The 18,763-nt window shown below is 48.6% G+C and overlaps 1 protein-coding gene across 16 annotated transcripts in view; it reads left to right on the forward strand.

Annotated features, from left to right (window-relative positions):
- Window positions 1-18,763, forward strand: part of ARPP21 (cAMP regulated phosphoprotein 21) — a 156,016-nt gene that overhangs the window by 92,735 nt on the left and 44,518 nt on the right. For 13 of the 16 annotated variants that reach the window (XM_030329092.1, XM_030329088.1, XM_030329099.1 and 10 more), the window contains 4 exons: window positions 3,642-3,823; window positions 5,018-5,122; window positions 6,077-6,337; window positions 10,499-10,625. In XM_030329092.1, coding sequence (XP_030184952.1) covers window positions 3,642-3,823; window positions 5,018-5,122; window positions 6,077-6,337; window positions 10,499-10,625 — 675 coding nt within the window. The remainder of the gene's footprint in view (window positions 1-3,641; window positions 3,824-5,017; window positions 5,123-6,076; window positions 6,338-10,498; window positions 10,626-18,763) is intronic. The other 3 variants (XM_030329106.1, XM_030329107.1, XM_030329103.1) reach the window with 2 other exon arrangements.

Consider the following 18,763-nt stretch of genomic DNA (forward strand, 5'->3'; position numbering starts at 1 on the left):
GTCTGGCATCCCTGGAACGGATAACCTGGTCCGCGTTCTCGTGCAGGTGCTCAATAATTTTATACGAATAAGATAGCATCTCCTGCACATTATTCATGATGACGTGGGGAGCGGAGAACTTTTCCACCTAAGGGGCACACAGCTGGGCGGGGGGGGCTCGAAACCAAGAACCGAGAACCAAGAACCCTTGTAGTTGAGGGCAATGAGCGCTCGGCCCTGGCCCAGCTCCCGGCACCCCGGCTTACCTCTGCCCCCTGCCCCCTTTACCTGTGCCAGTGCACCTGCCACGGCCTGCCGGGTATGCTTCAGCAGTTTCTGACATGAAAATCTCTTCTAAGCTGGTTAGTCCTAGGGCCAACTAGTCTTTCTGGCCCCTTTGGTCCTCAGCAGCTGTCATTCAAACTAATTGCCTGTATTCAGCTGTAATTGCACCTGGATTGGCAGGAACAGCAGCATCTAGGGAGGCGACTGTTGCCTGACTTGAAAACCAACGGTCACCTGTCCTAGCTCTCTCGGGAAATCGTTTTTGTTCTCTTCCTGGCATACATCTGGCCGGTTTCCTTTCCTCACTTGTTCCCACCCCTCCTTAGTGAGCCTAATAGCTGCCTTTTACGCTGTCTTCTCTTCTAGAAGGACCTGCTACCCCTCTCTACCCCAGGGAGCTCTTAGTACTCTTCATATGCAATTATTTGGAGGCATTTCTTTTGTCCGGTTCGTAGCACATTAATACTATTTCACACAGAGGATCTAAAATGTATCAAAAAGGACATCTGAATAATTTGCAGTTATGTTTTTCACCCTCATTACGGTCCGTTTTTCATGCTACCTTACCTCTCACTGGGGTAAATTGGAAGTTGTAGAAAATATAGTAAAGATTGTTTTCTTTTTACTTTCCATCTGTGCGTGTGTGTGTGCATAGAATGGGACTTACTTGTTTTTTCTCTTTTTTAGAGAGGGAGGATAGGGATAGAGAGAGGGGAAGAGAGAGAGAATCGGGCTCAGCGTGGAAGCATGGAGACCGACTCAGGGCTTGATCCCTTGATCCTGGGATCACGACCTGAGCTGAAATTAAAAAGTCAGACGCTCAACCGACCGAGCCACCCAGGCGCCCCAGAATGAGTCTGAGTTTGAAATGACTTCTGATGAAGTTATTGTGAACATTTTTTTCAACGCTAGGTCTCTAAAATTTTCCTCTCATCTTTTTCCAATTCCAAAAAGGGGAGGGGGGCTAAGAATTCGAACACTAAATAGGCTGATAGATTTTTGGAAGTTGAACTTTTTTTTTTTCCATTCTTCCCCCAATTGCTGCTTTGGGGGAGGAAAAATGGGTTGCGGGTTTTAAGACCAGAAGGAAGTTATTTCCGAAGAAAAGAAAATAGGACTTAAAACAATGAAATGGAGCTAAAATTAAATGGCAGTGATAGGAAAACAGGTACCCAGGAAGAACATTAATATTTTAAATACCTCTAAATTGAGTCATTGTTCTGTGACTCTAATTCTGGCGCATTTGCTTTTCCGTCACAGCACATGGTGAATGGTTATGAAACTGTTGTCAGAACTTTTCTGGCGGGTACGTTCATGAATATGCAGCGTGGAAAGGCCATGGCGCTCTCTCTCTCTCTCTCTCTCTCTCTCTCTCTCTCACACACACACACACACACACACACACACCAGTATATCTGGGCTGAAATTGTGGGCTAGTGATGGGGAACACTAATCTCCCCTTCCAGTTCCCCGCGGTGCTGAAATCAAGTCTTTGGCTCCACCTACGCCCCCAGCTTCTGCCTTCCAGCCCTACTCCAGAATATTTTCTCGCCGTAATTCATAAAATGCACACACCAGGCGTGTGGCCTTGGTAGGTGTTTGAGTATAGGAACACCTGTGTGAACACTGCCAGGAAGGAGACGCAGAACACGTCTAGCCTCCTGGCGGGCTCCCTCCTGCCCCCATTAGAGGTCCCACCATTCACGCTTCCGTTACCGTTAAGTGTTGTCTGACCTTGAATGTATTCGAAATGCAGTTGTGTATTTCCATAGTTGCTACCCTTCGGGGCCTGGTTTCTTTTACTTACCTTACATCAGCTAATTAGCTCCCATTTTATAACAGTCTGCTCTTGTTGAATACCGTGCACTGGGTTTGTTTTTTTTGTTTGTTTGGTTTTTTGTTTGTTTGTTTGTTTGTTTTTTTCACTAGAATTCAGCTTCTGTATGTTCACTCTCTGACCTGTTCTACTTTGTTGCTAACTTTCCTCACACCACTGATGACCTTTGGTTGTTTTTCATATATATTGTTAATGAAAAAGGCTGCCTTTCTCAGCTGTCACGAGCTGCCTGCACTGGACAAGAGTGCTCTTGGGGACCCCACTTACCAGAACCATGTAGGGGGAGGCTTGAGACGCTGTGCTTGTGAAACTGCTTCTGACATCTCAAATGCGAAGCCGGATATTCTGATTCTTCTGGGTCTTTATCTGCCAGTCCTGAGCGTGATCCCACCTTGAAACACAGCCCCCACCCCTCCTGCCTTCTCACACATTAAGGATTTTTCAGGCACCCTTGGACGTTTTTCATCGTATCTCACTGTAGCCTGGACACGTGACGTAAACGGGGATAATCCACTCAAGTTATTTGGTGCAATGGGAAGACTTTGGAGTCATTCTGACTGGGGCCATTTCCTGGCCCTCACTTCCTGAATGAGTTGCACGGTCCATCTGAGCCCTAGTTTTTTTGTGTCTAAAGTGGAGTGAGATCACGTGTCTGTGAGCTCACTGGAGTTGCTGAGCTCATGTGTGTGAGCCTGTCCCTGTGCCTGCCACACTGGCACCTGATTTGTTCTCTCCTCCACCTTCCTTTTCCTCCTCTTCTGTCTGCTGCTTTTTCCCCGCCTCCCCTCTTCCGTCCTCCTTCCCCATAACCTTTCCGGTGGGCCCCCGTTGCCTCTTCTGCCACCTGGGGAGATGACACTTTCCTTCCTGCCAGAGTCCGGCTGAGGGTCCCGCGCCCCTATTTTGTCAACCATAAAACCCTCCTCAAACAGTGGTAATAATCATAGTGTGCCACGCCGTTATTTCCAAGGGCAAAATCATGTGCATTCGCTCCGCGGTTACGCGATGATGCTCTTGTTACCCGTCACCTTTCGAGCCTAAGCCCCTGCATTGTCCGTGTTGCTTCTGTTCAGAGAAGTGAGTCTGTGGCTGGCCTGTGCCCTCCTGTGTACGTATCGGTAGAACTGATCACGGTTCAGAGTTGGCGGCAGGGTGAGGGGAAGCAAAACACGTGTGTGGCTAAATAACGTGTGACCCAGCGTAGCTGGAGCTGGGTCAACGGAAAGCAGCCTTGTCTCTCAGCGTGTGCCTCTCAGTGTGTGCGTCTGCACCCAGATGCGCTTAGCGTTAGCAAATCTCCCCGAAGGCAGTGGATTTATTTGTTGCTTCTCAAATTGCTCCGGGCTTAACTCAGTTAGCTAGCTTAACCGGATAGGTCGTCAACAGGGAAGTCTTCACGCCCGGGAAGGTTCTGGCGTCCTGGATGTCCGCTGCCCTGCCCCTTTACCCTACGTGCCGTCTGGGGTCTCTTCTCACACGGCTCTTCCTGCTAAAGGACTGTCTGAGGAGCTCATCTGACCAAGCGGTGATTCCGTTGCAGGCCAGCCCTTTGTGAATCCCGACGGAACCCCTGCCATATACAACCCCCCCAGCAGCCAGCAGCCCCTGCGAGGCACCATGATGGGGCAGTCCCAGCAGCCACCACAGCGGCAGCCCTCTCCTCAGCCACAGCAGCAGGTGCAGCCACCCCAGCCACACTTGGCGGGCCCGCTGGTCACTCAGGTAGGAGCTGGCGGGAAGGCGGGGAGGGCGAGTGTTCCGGGACAAAGGTGCACAGTCCTCAGAGCAGCGAGCGGTGCCTCGGGAAGAGGGGGCATTTGCCACCGGGCTCACCACCACCCACTCGTAAACGAAACCAGCCTAGAGCCCTTGACGGCCCGTTGACAAGATTTCATCTGGATCCTTCAGTTTCCATAGACGCGAACGCCCCAGCCAGTGATCTGCTTAGCGAGCACACTGCCAAGTTCTTTTTTTTTTTTTTTTTTTTTTTTAATTTTTTTTTCAACGTTTTTTATTTTGGGGACAGAGAGAGACAGAGCATGAACGGGGGAGGGGCAGACAGAGAGGGAGACACAGAATCGGAAACAGGCTCCAGGCTCCGAGCCATCAGCCCAGAGCCTGACGCGGGGCTCGAACTCCCGGACCGCGAGATCGTGACCTGGCTGAAGACGGACGCTTAACCGACTGCGCCACCCAGGCGCCCCGTCAGGTTCTTTCTTAGGTCTGGATGCTGTTTTTTCTGCATCAAGGAGCCCGTCTTGGAGGCTGAACTCATAACTTCAACCAGGCCTTTGGGTCGCCTGGCTCATTCATTCCCAACACAGGCCGCGGGCTCATGGCCGCAAAGGGATCGTAGTACTGAACACTTTATCAATGGCAAGAACAGAAATCAGTTCGTTCGGGGGTGGCCCGGCTGGTCGTTAGAGACCCGTTAGAGTCAGCTAACCACAGTGACATGAAATATATTTCAGTAACTTCTTTTATTTTCATATTCTTAACATTTATATTTGGGGGGGAGGAGCAGAGAGAGAGGGAGACACAGAATCCGAAGCGGGCTCCAGGCTCTGAGCTGTCGGCACAGAGCCCGACGCCGGGCTCGAACTCCTGAAACGTCAGATCATGACCTGAGCCAAAGTCAGACACTTAATTAACCGAGAACGAGCCACCCAGGCGCCGCCATATTGCAGTAACTTCTTAAAGGAGTGATCACTCTGCGTAAACACGCCTCCTGCGAGGCTGGCTGGCTGGGGTCTGCATGGCTTTGACCTTCCGTTGGTGGCTGGCTCCCCTCTCGGGGGTGCGCCGAGCCAAGAGGACCCACAGGGATGTGGTGGGCTTCCGGTGAGGCAGCCTTCCTGTGGGATTGCTGCCCCCCCGTGCTTCCCTGTTACCTGATCAGCTTTCTCTTTCCTCCAGTCGGTGCAGGGGCTACAGGCTTCCTCTCAGTCAGTGCAATACCCAGTGGTCTCTTTTCCTCCCCAGCATCTCCTGCCTGTGTCTCCAACGCAGCAGTTCCCCATGGTACTGTATGACATGCTTGTGACCTTGTCCCCGGGAGTGCATGTTGGCTGGTTTTACTCCTGTCCTGTGCGGGGCTGGCTGACGCTGGGTGGGTGCCCCGGGCCGACCGTGAGGGGGCATACGTGAGTGTCATTCCAGAACACTGCAGCCCGTCTCCAAAATAACGGTTTCCCTTCTGTCATTGGTCCCGTGGTTGCTGCTTCCTCGATCAGGTACCCTGCCGAGACTTTACCTACCAGCTGAGCAGGAATGAAATGCCCTTAGAGTTGGAAGTCAGCAACAGAGAGACCCATGAACTTGGCGCGAGGGTTTGGGAAACAACTTAAAGTCAGTTGACGTGGTCACCAGCGTCACCCTGTGCTCCTGATGTGGGGGTTCCCCTAGCTCCCCAATCCCCCATTCTCCCTTCTTTTCCCATCAGTGGACTAGGTCCTTTTGGACAAGAGGAAATGAGCATGTCCCCTAAATTTCAAGCGAGGCAGGTGAACAATACTCCCCAGTATGCAAAGGAAAATGCCACCCGTGCTGGCTGGCTGTGCATCTCTGCAGTAGCCATGTGTGATGGTGACTACAAGGTCCTTCTGCCTCTCTCCAGAAGGCAGAGGCTGTGATGACTCCCAGGGAGACCAGCCGACCCCTCAGGACAAGCCCTTCTTGTCTCAGCACTACCCTGAGGAGCCTGAGCCCTCAGTGAAAAGATAATGGTTTGTTTCCATTGAAAGGGGGAGATTTGGTCAAATTGTTTACCGTCTCCCATCCACCAGATGATTAAAATCTGTTCCCCCTTGCTATGTCCTCTTGTTGTTCTGGACAGAGAATTCCTTTCTGGTAGCGTTTCCAATTTGTACGCCCTGCCTGTCCCGCGGCGACAAGCATGTGGCCCGTGTCTGCCTCTGTGTGCCTCTCCCCCTTACTAAGCTGATCTTGCTAATTTCCTGTTTTGCTTCCGCGCAGAGAGACGATGTGGCGACGCAGTTCACCCAGATGAACCTGAGCCGGCAATCCTCGGGAGAGACTCCTGAGCCCCCATCTGGTCCTGTCTACCCAGCGTCCCTCATGCCACAGCCAGCCCAACAGCCAAGCTACGTCATTGCCTCCACAGGCCAGCAGCTCCCTGCTGGGGGGTTCTCGGGCTCTGGACCTTCCATCTCCCAGCAGGTCCTCCAGGCCCCTCCCTCACCACAGGGATTTGTGCAACAGCCTCCACCTGCACAGGTCAGTGTGTGTTCGTCTTCTCTCACACCTGCAACCTACAGTCGATTCGCTGGGTATGTTGATCTCTGTCTTTCCGTGTAGAATTTCCCCAGGTCAACCTGTCTTGCTCTTTCTGGTCCCTACTGAGATGCCCCACCTGCAGAAGCCGGTCTGTCCTGTTCGGCAGCTGGGCAAAGCCTTGGGGCCCAGAAAGTGAGTTTGACGAAACTGACCCAGCTGCCCCCGTGATGCACTGGGGGCGTGTCCCATTTTCCAGGCTTCTGGTACAGGAGCCACAGGAAAGCATTCCCTGCCCTGCAACGTCCTTCCTGGTCACCGGATTGCCCAGAAAGGGAAAAAAAAGGCAGGCAAAAGAGAGCCTGCTCCTGGGGGACTTTCGACTCTCCCCTTCTGCTGCTCTGGAAATGCGTTCTTTCCTCAAGCGTTCTCTGGAGCTAATCTGTGCTCCAGGCAGGAGCCCCTCTATGAATATAAAGGAGGAAGATGAAGCGGAGGTCCACTGTCCTTTCCTTTCCCTGGGGGCAGGGGGGGAGCCAGGCTCCTGTGTGCTCTCACGGGTAGTCATTAATCATATTTAATTGACTCGAGCATGTAAGACACCACAGATCACTGATTTTTACTGTCTTCCCCAAGACTGATTATCTGTTACTGTTCACCAGCAAACATCTCTGGTGCTCTCCCGGGGATCCCTTTGCAGAATATTGCAAGTGATTACTGTCAAGATGTAAAATGCACGGAGGCGTTTTCTGGTCCATTTTCAAGGCACACGTATCCCAAGCAAATTCCATCCTAATTAAGAAATATTGCATTGGATGAGCTGTTTAAAGTACGCTGTCACCTTCGTATTATTTGTTGCGCTGCCTTAACATCTTGAGTAAATTATTTTCTTTTCGAGCCGTGCGAAACCCTTCACCATGAAACGGTCTTCATTCAGTTGTTCATTTTATTTGGAATGATTAATTAATAGTTCGTCTTCAGTTGCCTTCTCTGAAATATCTCTTCACCAGTAGGACTTGAGGGGCTGTGAAAAAATAATTTTAAGCTACGGGAGGAAGGGCCTCATTCATATATTAATTATTTTAGCAATAAATTAAATACTTTACGTTTAATTAATGGGAAAAATAGTGTAGCTCTTTTATCCTAAGTAGCATCTAAGTGTCCTTACCCATTTCTGCTATCAAGGAGAAGAGCTGGCAGAATGTTTAATTGAAGACTTTTTTTTAAGATGGGGGAAAAAAAAAAAAAAACATCTTCCTTGATGAATGAATTTCAGCATTCGTGCTCTGCAGGAGCAAAGACAACCCAGAACCCCTGGTGTGTCTGCAACAGAAACACTTTCATCCTTTCTTTAGAAGATTTGGGAATAGAAATGGGTGGGAGAGAGGGGGAAGACATTTTTAAATATGGCTGCTTTTTTTTTTTCTCATTTCTTTCTTTCCTCTCTAATCCACTAATATTTTTGGTTCTCCGTGATTTCACACAGTTGTCTGAAAATATATTTTCTCCTTTGGGGGGCTGTCCTTACCTTTTTCTCCCTTCCAACCTTCCATCTGGATCCTCTGGTGATTCCTCTCAGCCCCACTCTGCTTCCTTCTTCCATGAGAGAGGCTTAGGGTGAGCCAAGTGCCCATGTCCCGTGGGTGTGACATGATAGGGAGCTAAAACTCCTAAGAGCTGGCCAGTGCCCTGCCTGGGAGAGGTACTGGATGGAAGTGACCACATCTCTAGCACAGCCCTTCAGGGTATCAGAGAAGATAGGATGAGAGAAGAAGAAGAAGGAGAAGGAGAAGGGGAAAGAAGGAGAAAGGAGAAAGAAGGAGGAGAAGAAAGCAGAACAACTTAGCACTAAAACTTGAGGCTCTCCTTCAAGAGGTTACACTTTCATCCAAACCATTAGGGTGCAGCAGGAAATTGTCAAGTGTTTGAACTCTGTCCCTCCTCCCTGAAGGTATTTTCATGTTTCATATTGAATGTGAGAGAAGAGACCAAGGACTGGGTAATATATTTATGAGCTCAAATTGAATCAAATCAGAGTTTCCTAAAGGAACAAACTGTTATTCTTCCTAAAGGACCTATAAATAAATATAAGACTCGTAATATGGAATAAATTCCATAATGGCTGTTCTTATTCTTAATATTAGGAGGCATCTGATATACAATGGTGGTAATCTTTAAGAGCACCATGATGTACCAGAGCATAACTAAAACCTGTTATTACTCTAGGATTATTTGGAATGTTATTGTTATAAATTGCCTCACAAAGAAAGGGAGAAGTAGGGAGAAAACAATCACTATTCACAAAATGTACAATCAGTTAGTTGCCGCATAGTGACCCGTGTTCACTGGAAACTCGTTCGGTCTCTTACCCTTGGATATCCATAAAGCCAGTCCGAATGAGAATTCCTAACAATGCCACCAGATTGTAGAACCACGACACAACGTGAACGGAGTTATCTTTTGTTCCTACTTTATGCTAAGGCAAGGAAACATGATATATGTGTTTCAAGAGCAAGATTGAAGTAAAAAAGCGTTTCCTCTTTGACTTGAACACATCAGAAAATGACATATCCCTTAAAAATCACAGCTCTCGGGGCGCCTGGGTGGCTCAGTCGGTTAAGCGTCTGACTTCATCTCAGGTCGTGATCTCACGGTCTATGAGTTCGAGCCCCGCGTCGGGCTCCGTGCTGACAGCTCAGAGCCTGGGACCTGTTTCAGATTCTGTGTCTCCCTCTCTCTCTGACCCTCCCCCGTTCATGCTCTGTCTCTCTCTGTCTCAAAAATAAATAAACATTAAAAAAAATTGTTTTTAAAAATCACAGCTCTCAAACAGGTGGCTTGGAAGTTTACTCTGTGCATGTGACACTTGAAGGCCGTGTCCTGGCGTGCCTCTCTTTACACTGTAAAGAAGCTGATAGAAGAATGTTCAGAAGCCTGGAGATGAAAAAAAATATTTCGGGTTTGTGAGAAAACAGCCTTAATATAAATGACCTGAGGCAAGCAAGGAAGCCTTTCCAAATCAAGAGACATTTGATTGGAAGCTTATTGGAAATAATTAGAACATTTTCAGCCATTCCTAGTCATTAGGAAGGGATGGTGGGTGACATAACAGTATTTTAAACATGGTTCCTGTTTTCAGATAGAACAGAAATTCGTGTGGATGCTGGCTTTGTGCCGATCACTCTGCTTTGATAGACTTGACCGTATTTTGCCACACCATCCACTGCTTCTTTGGGGCTGGAGACGAGCAGTTTTCATGTCTCGCCTGTGTTTCCATTGGAAAAAATGACTCAAGTTAGATATAATATTTTTTGAAGTTTTATTTATTTATTTGTTCATTCATTCATTCATTTTGGGAGAGAGAGTGAGCATGAGCAGGGGAGGGGGAGAGAGAGAGAGAACCCCAAGCCAGGCTGTGCACCGTCCGTGCAGATCACGACCTGAGCCACAATCGGGAGTCGGGAGCTTAACTGACTGAGCCACCCAGGCACCCCTCAAGTTAGATTATTTAATATTTAAAACTACCATGAACTTGCTGTTGTCGTGGATGACTGTTTCGTTCACTCTTCTTTTCAGTTTGAAAACACAAAATGCAGTGTTTTGAGACAATATCCACCGTGTTGCCCAGGACTAGGTCAGCAATTACAGCAGGACTCAGCAGGGACGGCTCAGCTCTGCGGCCTATGGGGGCGGCTTGGCCGAGGCCGGAACATCCAAGATGGCCTCGCTCACTTGCTCAGAACATTGGTGCCGCCTGGCCGCCGGGGCACCTCTCTTCTCCTCATGGCCTCTTTCTCCAGCAGAATAGCCTGGACTTCCTTTCCTGGTGGCCGGATGCCCCTCCCGTGTGAGCAGAAGCTTCCAGTCTTCTCAGGCATCAGGAGTCGCCATTTGTGCCTCACGGCGTTGGTCAAAGCGCCTCACACAGCCAGCCCGGACTCGGGCTTGGGGACTAGATGTCCCATCTTCGCGAGAAGAGTAGCGGGCACCCCGCATGCAGCCCAGGGGGAAGTGTTCGGTGGCCATCTGTACAATCGACTGCGATCAGGCCTAGGGTGACCGTAGATTTTACGTCAAGGGTTACTTTCCGTACAGTTCTCGTCCACTGCGGGCTTTCTCTATGTATGGTTCTCATCCCCGGTGGTTTTTCTCTTTCTTCCGCAGATGCCCGTCTATTATTACCCGTCCGGTCAGTACCCTACCTCAGCCACACAGCAGTACCGGCCCCTGGCCTCCGTTCAGTACGGTGCTCAGAGGGGTCAGCAGATACCGCAGGCCGCACAGCAAGCAGGTACGTGGCCTCTCGTTTCCCGCCTCCTCCCCTACCCTAGCGATGCCTGCCCGTAAATCTCTCACCGTCCTCTTGGGACGAGTGTCCACGCTCGGCAGTTTCAATCCCCTCGTTTCCCTCACCCAGAGAAGATAACGGGGTGTCGGAGGAACTCTGGGAAAGTCACGGGCATGAGAAGGTGAAGCCCAAGTCACGCCGTTGCCCCAGACGTGCATGCTGAGCGCCGTCTCCACAAGTCCTTTGTGGGCCTTCTTGGTTTCTTTCAAAGCAAGAGTGCCAACCACGTCCTTAGCTTCCTAGTTCGTGCCTTCCCTTGCTGGCTTCCTTTTTTTTTTTTTTTTTTTTTTTTTTTTTTGGTCCTTTTCGACTCGAAGACAATCCTTCCGCTGTTCCTAGGGCCAGGGGGATGACATTAGCTTGTTTCTCTACCTTCCTCCAAAGTACCGTCTGTAGAAGGCGGCCCCGGACCGCGCAGCCCGTGTCACCCGATGGAAGTGACACCGTGCGTGGCTCGCTTTCTCGAGGGCCACCTGCCTCCCGCCCAGAGCTCGGCAGCCGCTGTGCAGTGGGAAGGGGGGCCGATACACTGTACGAGAGTGAGTAGCAGGTCTCACAGTGAACCGGTCTCTTTCCCTACTGTGTCACACTCCTGATGGCGTGCCGGTGCCCAGACAGCAGCAGGAACCCAGCAGGGCTGAGTGGCTCGTACTGGGGACGGGCTGGGGTCCTTCCTGCTGGCCGCTCTGCAGGGGACACCGCTCATTGCCACGCCGAAGACCACCTGCCCGGGGGACTCTGCCTGCCGTAAGTAGGTCGTGCCAGGGCGCGGGCTCCCGCTGCCGCTTCTGATCGGCTGTCCCGCCGTGCGACGTCTGTGCTCGGTAGAAGGCTGTGCACGTGTGATATGTACATATACGTGCGTGTGGTATGTGCGGGACGTGGACGGTTTTTATAAGCTGGTGGAAAGCAACGCCCTTGCCAAGGATTAACGCCAAGAACGGGCACGCTGAGACTATGAACGCGGACATGACGAGTGTCTTGTCAGATTGGAGAAAGAATTCAGTCCCTCTGTATTGGAGCGAGCGATGCGTTCTCTGATTTGTCTCGCGGCCTATTTAACGTCTGTGGGAGAAGAGTTAGGGAGACGTATGGCAGCCGGCCAGACTTCTTCTCGTTTCAACACTGTATTTGTTTAGGGGAAAAAAATCTACATTGACCTCTGAACTGGCTTTACGTTTTTCCTTTTTTTTTTTTTTTAATGTTTATTTATTTTTGAAAGAGAGGGGAGGAGAGAGAGAGAGAAAGAGAGAGCACGAGCAGGGGAGGGGCAGGGAGTGGGGGAACAGAGGATCTGAAGCAGGTTCTGTGCCGACAGCAGAGAGCCTGATGTGGGGCTCGAGCTCATGAACCGTGAGATCATGACCCGAGCCCAAGTCGGACGCTTACCAAATGAGCCACCCAGGCGCCCCTACGTTCTTCTAATAATAACACAAAAACGTTTACAATGATTAGTTTTTTTGTTTTTTGTTGTTTTCAAGCATTTGGTAATGTTTCCTCTGAAGTGGGAAAATGTTCTAGCTCTATCACTTGGTGGTAACTATGCCATCAATTTAGATATATACTATAGTAACGTGTTGCTTGCCTTCCTTCTGCTAATGTTTGTCAGAAAGTTAAGCTGTGACCTCCTAGCTGCTGGTCCGTGGGTCCCAGTGAAGTTTTCCTTTTGGCTGCCAATCCCTGTAGGAGAGACATTGACGTCCATTGATAACGATTGGCTAAATTTTAGTTTACTGCTATCGTTTGACAGTTTTCTGAGAAGGTGTGTGAGTCTTGCATTAGAGTATGTAGCTCCTACACAGGAATGCGGTTACAGACATGCTAGAACCTACCAAGCCGGAAAACCCCAGGTTTGGGTGAGGGGCTGAGAGAGTTGGATGAATGAATGTGTTCATCCGAAAGCAGATTGAATCAACCCAAGTAGATTTAAGACAAGCCTTGGGCTTCCCCTGACTCTCCCCCACGAACTTTATTGGTGAGCGTCAACGCCAACGAGAACGCTGTGACATTTTTTGTCTTTTTAAAAACACTGCGGGAGGATTTAGGGGTGCGAAACCTCCCCCCTCCCCCGCCCACCATCTCAGAGAGACCTGACTGGCCCCAACTACATCCCGTGGCAGCCTGGTGACATTGACTTGTCCCGTGCCCCCACATCACCGTGGGGATGCCACCCCCCCAAGGTGAGGTCATGGCACCGTAATTAGAGAGGTGCGTTTCAAAGGGGTATCCCGTTCCCAATAGAAGTGAGTGCTTTGGGTGGCAAAGAAGTGAGTGGAGCTAAGGTGGCCTGTGGGGACTGGGGAGAAGAGAAAAGGGAAGTGATGTTGCGGGAACAAAATCCTCCCCGAAGCGACATCATCGACATACACACGTGGACTGAGATGTTTACGCTCCTAGCTTTTGAGACCACCACACCCGATATCAGCCTAAAATCTCAATGCAGTTTCCACCGCGGTGTTGTATTTACTGAGGGTCTGGGAGGACGGATGGTGTCCCCTGACCTCACTGAGATTCCGCCTCTTCTAACAGAATTCCAGCTCATGCAATGGCCTAAGCCATTAGGCCAGTCATGTGACGGCACGTGATTACAGCTACGTGGCCTTTTGCTGAGCTGAGTGACACCAACAGAGACTTCCCAAAGGGCCCTGGAGGTTACTTGGGGGAAGCAACTCCGTGTGGATGGAATATCTCATGGAGGAAAGAGCCTCTCTGGATAACTGCCAAAGCTGTATTTCCTGGAGGAGCTTGGAGAGAGGGCCCCTCTCTCTGTAAATCGACCTCGGGACCAGGTTTGGGCTGGCACCATCCCGCAGGGATGCCCTGACTAGCTCTCCCTCCCGCCTCCTGCAGTCTGACCCTCTCCCACTTTCTTAGGGTACTGACTGGATTACGTCCCAGTAAAGGCAGCATCCCATGGTGGGGCATTAGCGTAGAGCCAATTTATGTCAGTTATAACCAAATGAGATTAAAAAAAATTTTTTAATGTTTCTATTTATTTTTGAGACAGAGAGAGACAGAGCATGAGTAGGGGAGGGGCAGAGAGAGGGGGAGACACAGAATCCGAAGCGGGCTCCCAGGCTTCGAGCTTCAGCTCAGACCCCGACGTGGGGCTCGAACTCACGGAGTGTGAGATCATGACCTGAGCTGAAGTCCCATGCTTAACCGACTGAGCCACTCAGGTGCCCCTAACCAAATGAGATTTTAATCCCGATTTGCTTCGGGGCAGTGTTCTTCATCTTTATTTAATCCTAGTGAGAAGTGTCTCTTCCTTGTCCTACATTCTTGGCCAAATTGAAGTCTCTGTAGGTCAGTCAAGTCACCACATCTTTCCTAGGCCTTAAAACTACACACAGTGAATTTTTATAAAGTAAATTGGATATTCTGCAATTAAGTAGGACATTTGAGTTAGCCTGAGGCCCAATAGGGGGACATAAATTCCTCCTGGTGATTTTGTTCTCTTTTCCCTACCAGTGTCTGATAGAGATGCTAAGCATCTAGAAGAAGGAGCCTACGCTGGTTAAGTGTTATAAACAAAGGGCATCAAAGTCAGAAATTTTGGAGAAATTGCATGGTAGATTGAAACAGTGACATCTGAATTTGGTAGCTACATATACAAGGGAAACCAAAACCTTAATATAGAAGTGTCCCTGGGGTGCCTGGGTGGCTCAGTGGGTTAGGGGTCCGACTTCGGCGCAGGTCGTGATCTCGCGGTTTGTGAGTTCGAACCCCGCGTCGGGCTCTGTGCTGACAGCTCAGAGCCTGGAGTCCGCTTCGGATTCTGTGTCTCCCTCTCTCTCTACCCTTCTGCTCGCACTCCGTCTCTGTATCTCTCAAAAAAAAAATAAACGTTAAAAAAAATTTTTTTTAAAAAAAGAAGTGTCCCTAGTGGAAAAATAAAAAATCTACTGTCAACTTAACATTATCAGGTACCCCCAACAGTGAAGACAGATAATTTTCTTTATGAGGCTCTTGTTGATGACCCGAAGTCATGTAGAAAGGCTGTTATCAGGTTAGAGCTAAAAGACTGTGGTTTTCAAATCCTTCCGGCTTTGAAAGACTTGAAAGTGAGGGCATCCGTCCTACCTGAGAACAGATCCCCCCCCCCGGGGGGGGTAAGGGGGGGAATACTGAGATGAAATGCTGAGGCATAAGCCTTACATTTCTTCATGCTTTAGGTTTACGTAGTCGTCGGTTACCATATCGCTTTGAGTTAATCCCTGTGTCGCCATGGTTTTATTCTGATTCAAACACATTTTTAAGGCCACAAAAAACGTTAGTAGTAATCACAGTTACCATCAGTTAGGCCTCTAATGGGCTCGTTGCTGTGCTCAGTTATTTACAAACATGGCATTCTTTCATACCCACCACAAATTGACGAGGGGAGTACGAGCTGTTAGAAATAACACTGTATGGAAATACACTACTTGGGTCCCAAGGCTGATCAGATCGAGGAGAGCGCCCAGGCTTGGCCGGTTCTAAGGCTGCACATTGACCACTCTCCCAAAAGCACATAAACATAGCTTACTAGTTCTGCCTTTATTTACTGTCATGGATGATGATACAAGAAACAAGCATCTTGGAACTGAACCAGCAGGGCTGTGTCAGAGGCAGACGTTTAACTGTCCAAGTGCACGGGCTGGCTGGTATCAGCACACATGGGGACCTCTGGATGTTGGCCTCCTGACCCACTATGGCCTTTCCTCTTCCTTTGCAGAGCTGGTCACTAACACCAAGTGACAGAGCACGGCTGAGATTTATGTGTGGATCACACAGTGGAAAGAGAGAGAGGGGAAAAAAAAAAAGAATTCATCTTGGATCTTGTATCCAACTCCAAATTCCCTTTTCGCTGAGTTTGACTAAGAAGAAATACATTTGATTTCTTTCTCCGCCCTCCATAATCTTGAACACAAGATTCATAATCTTGAATCTTGTGTTCTACAAGCCACAACAATGGGCTTGTAAATTCCTCTGTCCTTTCATAAGTGGACGTGTGGGGATGAATGCATCCTGCTTTGGGTATCAGAACAATAGTGGCCGCATAAAATGAATCGGGGAGCAACCCTCCTCTTCTGGTTTGTTTTTTTTTTTTTGGAAGGATTTCTGTAAAAATGGGGCTGAATCTTCCCTAAATGTCCGATAGAACCCTCCAGTGACAGTGGCTGGGACTGGGGATTTTCAGAAGCATTTTATATATATATATGTATATATATATATATATATATATATATATATATTTTTTTTACTTTTTATGTGAATGTGATTCCTAGAGCCTTTTAATTATGAAATTTTTCTGATTATCAGAGTATTCAGATGATCTGCCTCATCTTTGCTGACTTTTGGTCTTTTGTGGTCATCGAGGAACTGGCTGATTTCTAATAACTTGTTGGATTTATGAGTGAAAAGTGCTCAGTGGCATTTCTTTATTATCCTCCGACTGGCCGCAGAACATGTTGGGATATCCTGTTTTCTTCTTGATATTGGTGATCTTCAAATTCTCTCTTCTTATTTTTATAAGTCTGGCTGGATGTATCAATTCTGTTGACCTTTTCAAAGAACTACCACTTTGTGGTATTGATTTTCTCTATTGTTTTATTGTTTCGATTTCATTGATTGCTGGGCTGTTGTGTTTTTTTTTTTTTTTATTTTCTTCCTTCTGTGCATTTTAGCTCTATTTTGCTCTACTTTATGTAGTTTCTTGAGGTAGGAAGAGAGATTATTGATTTCAGACTTTTCCCCTTTCTCATGTAAGCATTTAGTGCTACGGGTGTCCTCTGTAGCCCTGATTTAGCAGAGTACCACGTACTTTTATGTGCTTTATTTGCATTTTCATTCATTGTATGTGTTTTTTCTTCTCTTTGAGATTTCCTCCTTGGTCTGTGGATTATTTAGAAGGGTTTTATGGAGGTTGTCCTGTTGTATTTCTGTTACTGGCTCTAGACTGATTCCATTACGGTCAAAAAACATACTCTGTATGATTTCAATTCTTATTAGATTGTTCACGTCGGGTTTACGGACCAGGATACGGTCTAACTTGCTAAATGCTCCACACACTCTTGAAAAAGCTGGGCATTCTGCTGATGTTTGGTGCAGTGTTCAGACGTGGCAGTTACATCCTGTTAGTTTATTTCATTGTTCTGATCTTCTATATTTCTGCTGGTTTTCGGCTTACTAGTTCTCTCGGTTGCTGAGAGGCCACAGTCATGACTCCAACTCTTAAGAAGTTCCTACAGTCCTGACATGAATCTCAGGGCAAAGGTTTCCCTGAGGTCCAAGCATGCAGGGGAGACTTTGAAAGTTATTTAAAGCATGTTTACGGGGCACCTGGGCGGCTCAGTCAGTTGGGCGTCCGACTTCGGCTCAGGTCATGATCTCATGGGTCATGAGTTTGAGCCCCGCGTCGGGCTCTGTGCTGACAGCTCGGAGCCTGGAGCCTGCTTCGGATTCTGTGTCTCTCTCTCTCTCTGCCTCTCCCTCACTCTCTCTCTCTCTCTCTCAAAAATAAACAAACATTAAAAGATAAAATAAAATAAAATAAAATAAAATAAAATAAAACAAAGCATGTTAACATTTGGGTTCCCCGCCCCCCCCAAATAAGAAAGAAATGTTTCATTTCCTTAAGAAAAGTTAGAAATAGTCTGGAAAGGAAGGCCCTGGGACCCGTGGGTCCGGGTCGGCTGTTCCTAGACATGGTGCCCGCATCCCTCTCTTCTCCGACTTCCAGCACTTTGCCTGATGCCCGTGATGATACTACCTTCGGGTTAGCTACAACAGTAATGTAGATGCCTGTCTACAACAGACAGCCCCACAGTTCTGCCCTTCCGGGAGATCAGGAAAGTCGGGATTCTTGAATGTCGGGAAAGTAGAACCATAGGAAGATAGAGCGGCCGTGGAGCAGAGCAGGAAGGGGGGAAACGCAATGCTTGAGCGAGCCCTGAATCCGTTTAGGTTATAAGGGCAACCGATCAAACTGAGGGGATACGGGTCGGGTCGCCTCTGCTTTCTCGGCGCCTTTCCTGCGCCCCTCCCCCGCTCGGGCTGAATGCTTCCTTTGTGCTAAACACCGGTTTCGTGGAGCGCTTTCCATGAAAATGTTTCACTTTTGAAATGATAGCTCAGGAGGAAGCCGGGGAAGGGAAATCTTCAATAACGCATCCTGCGGGGCAAAGGCCCAGGCAGCTTTTGTGGGGCTTTTCCTGAAGCCTGTTTAATTTCCTTCTGCTCTGGTCCTGTCCAGGGATCTGTGTTGGGTAAATGACGAGCCAACCCACCTTGCAAAGCAGAACTGGAATCCTTGCAGGAGACGGTGGGGGGGGGGGGGTCTTTAGAATTGTTCGAGCTTCTTCACTCACTGTGCCACTTGTGTTTAACCTAAGCCTCCCTTGGACTTTTTCTTGCACTGTGCTCAACAGCCGTCATGAGGAATGCAGAGTAGGAATAGAATTTAAATGCTCCGTTTTGTTACGTGAGACTGAGGGTCAGCCTCCCGCCCCGTGGGGAGGCTCTCTCGTCAGAGCCAGAAAGGGGGCTTCTACCCCCTCAGTGTTTCCAGATTCGGTGACACGTGTCGGTTGCAAAAACCCAGCAAGCTTCCTCAGTCTGGCGGAGTCTGACTTTGAGAGATTCTGCCCTTGGGTTTGAACTTAGTACCACATACATGGCAGGCTCCAAGGAGAACATGCAGACAAGAGTATGATACCTTCCAGAAAACTTGGAGATGTGTTATCACCCCTCCCCTCCCCCTTCGTGAGACAGAAGTTGGAGCTTCCCCACCTCTCGGAGTAGAGAAAACGGACACAAACCTTGCAAACAGGCTTCCCGCTGTCCAGTGAATCAGAAAGAAGAATGATGGATGCAGATAACGAGTGTCTGCAATGAATTCAAAATATATGTAAATAAAAGGCACACAGAAGAACATCGAGGGGGGAGAAAACCAGGTCAGGGCATGTAAATCCTGTTTGTTTCATTTTGCTAACTGATGATCGGATAACGGTATATAGTCCAGGAATCTTTGGGGACACCCTGACTTTTAGGATATAGATTGCATTGATTCAAACCTCCATTCTACATAGCCAGGAAACCTT

This window comes from Lynx canadensis, chromosome C2, assembly GCF_007474595.2.
Source record: "Lynx canadensis isolate LIC74 chromosome C2, mLynCan4.pri.v2, whole genome shotgun sequence".
In the NCBI taxonomy this organism is placed as follows: Eukaryota; Metazoa; Chordata; class Mammalia; order Carnivora; family Felidae; genus Lynx; species Lynx canadensis.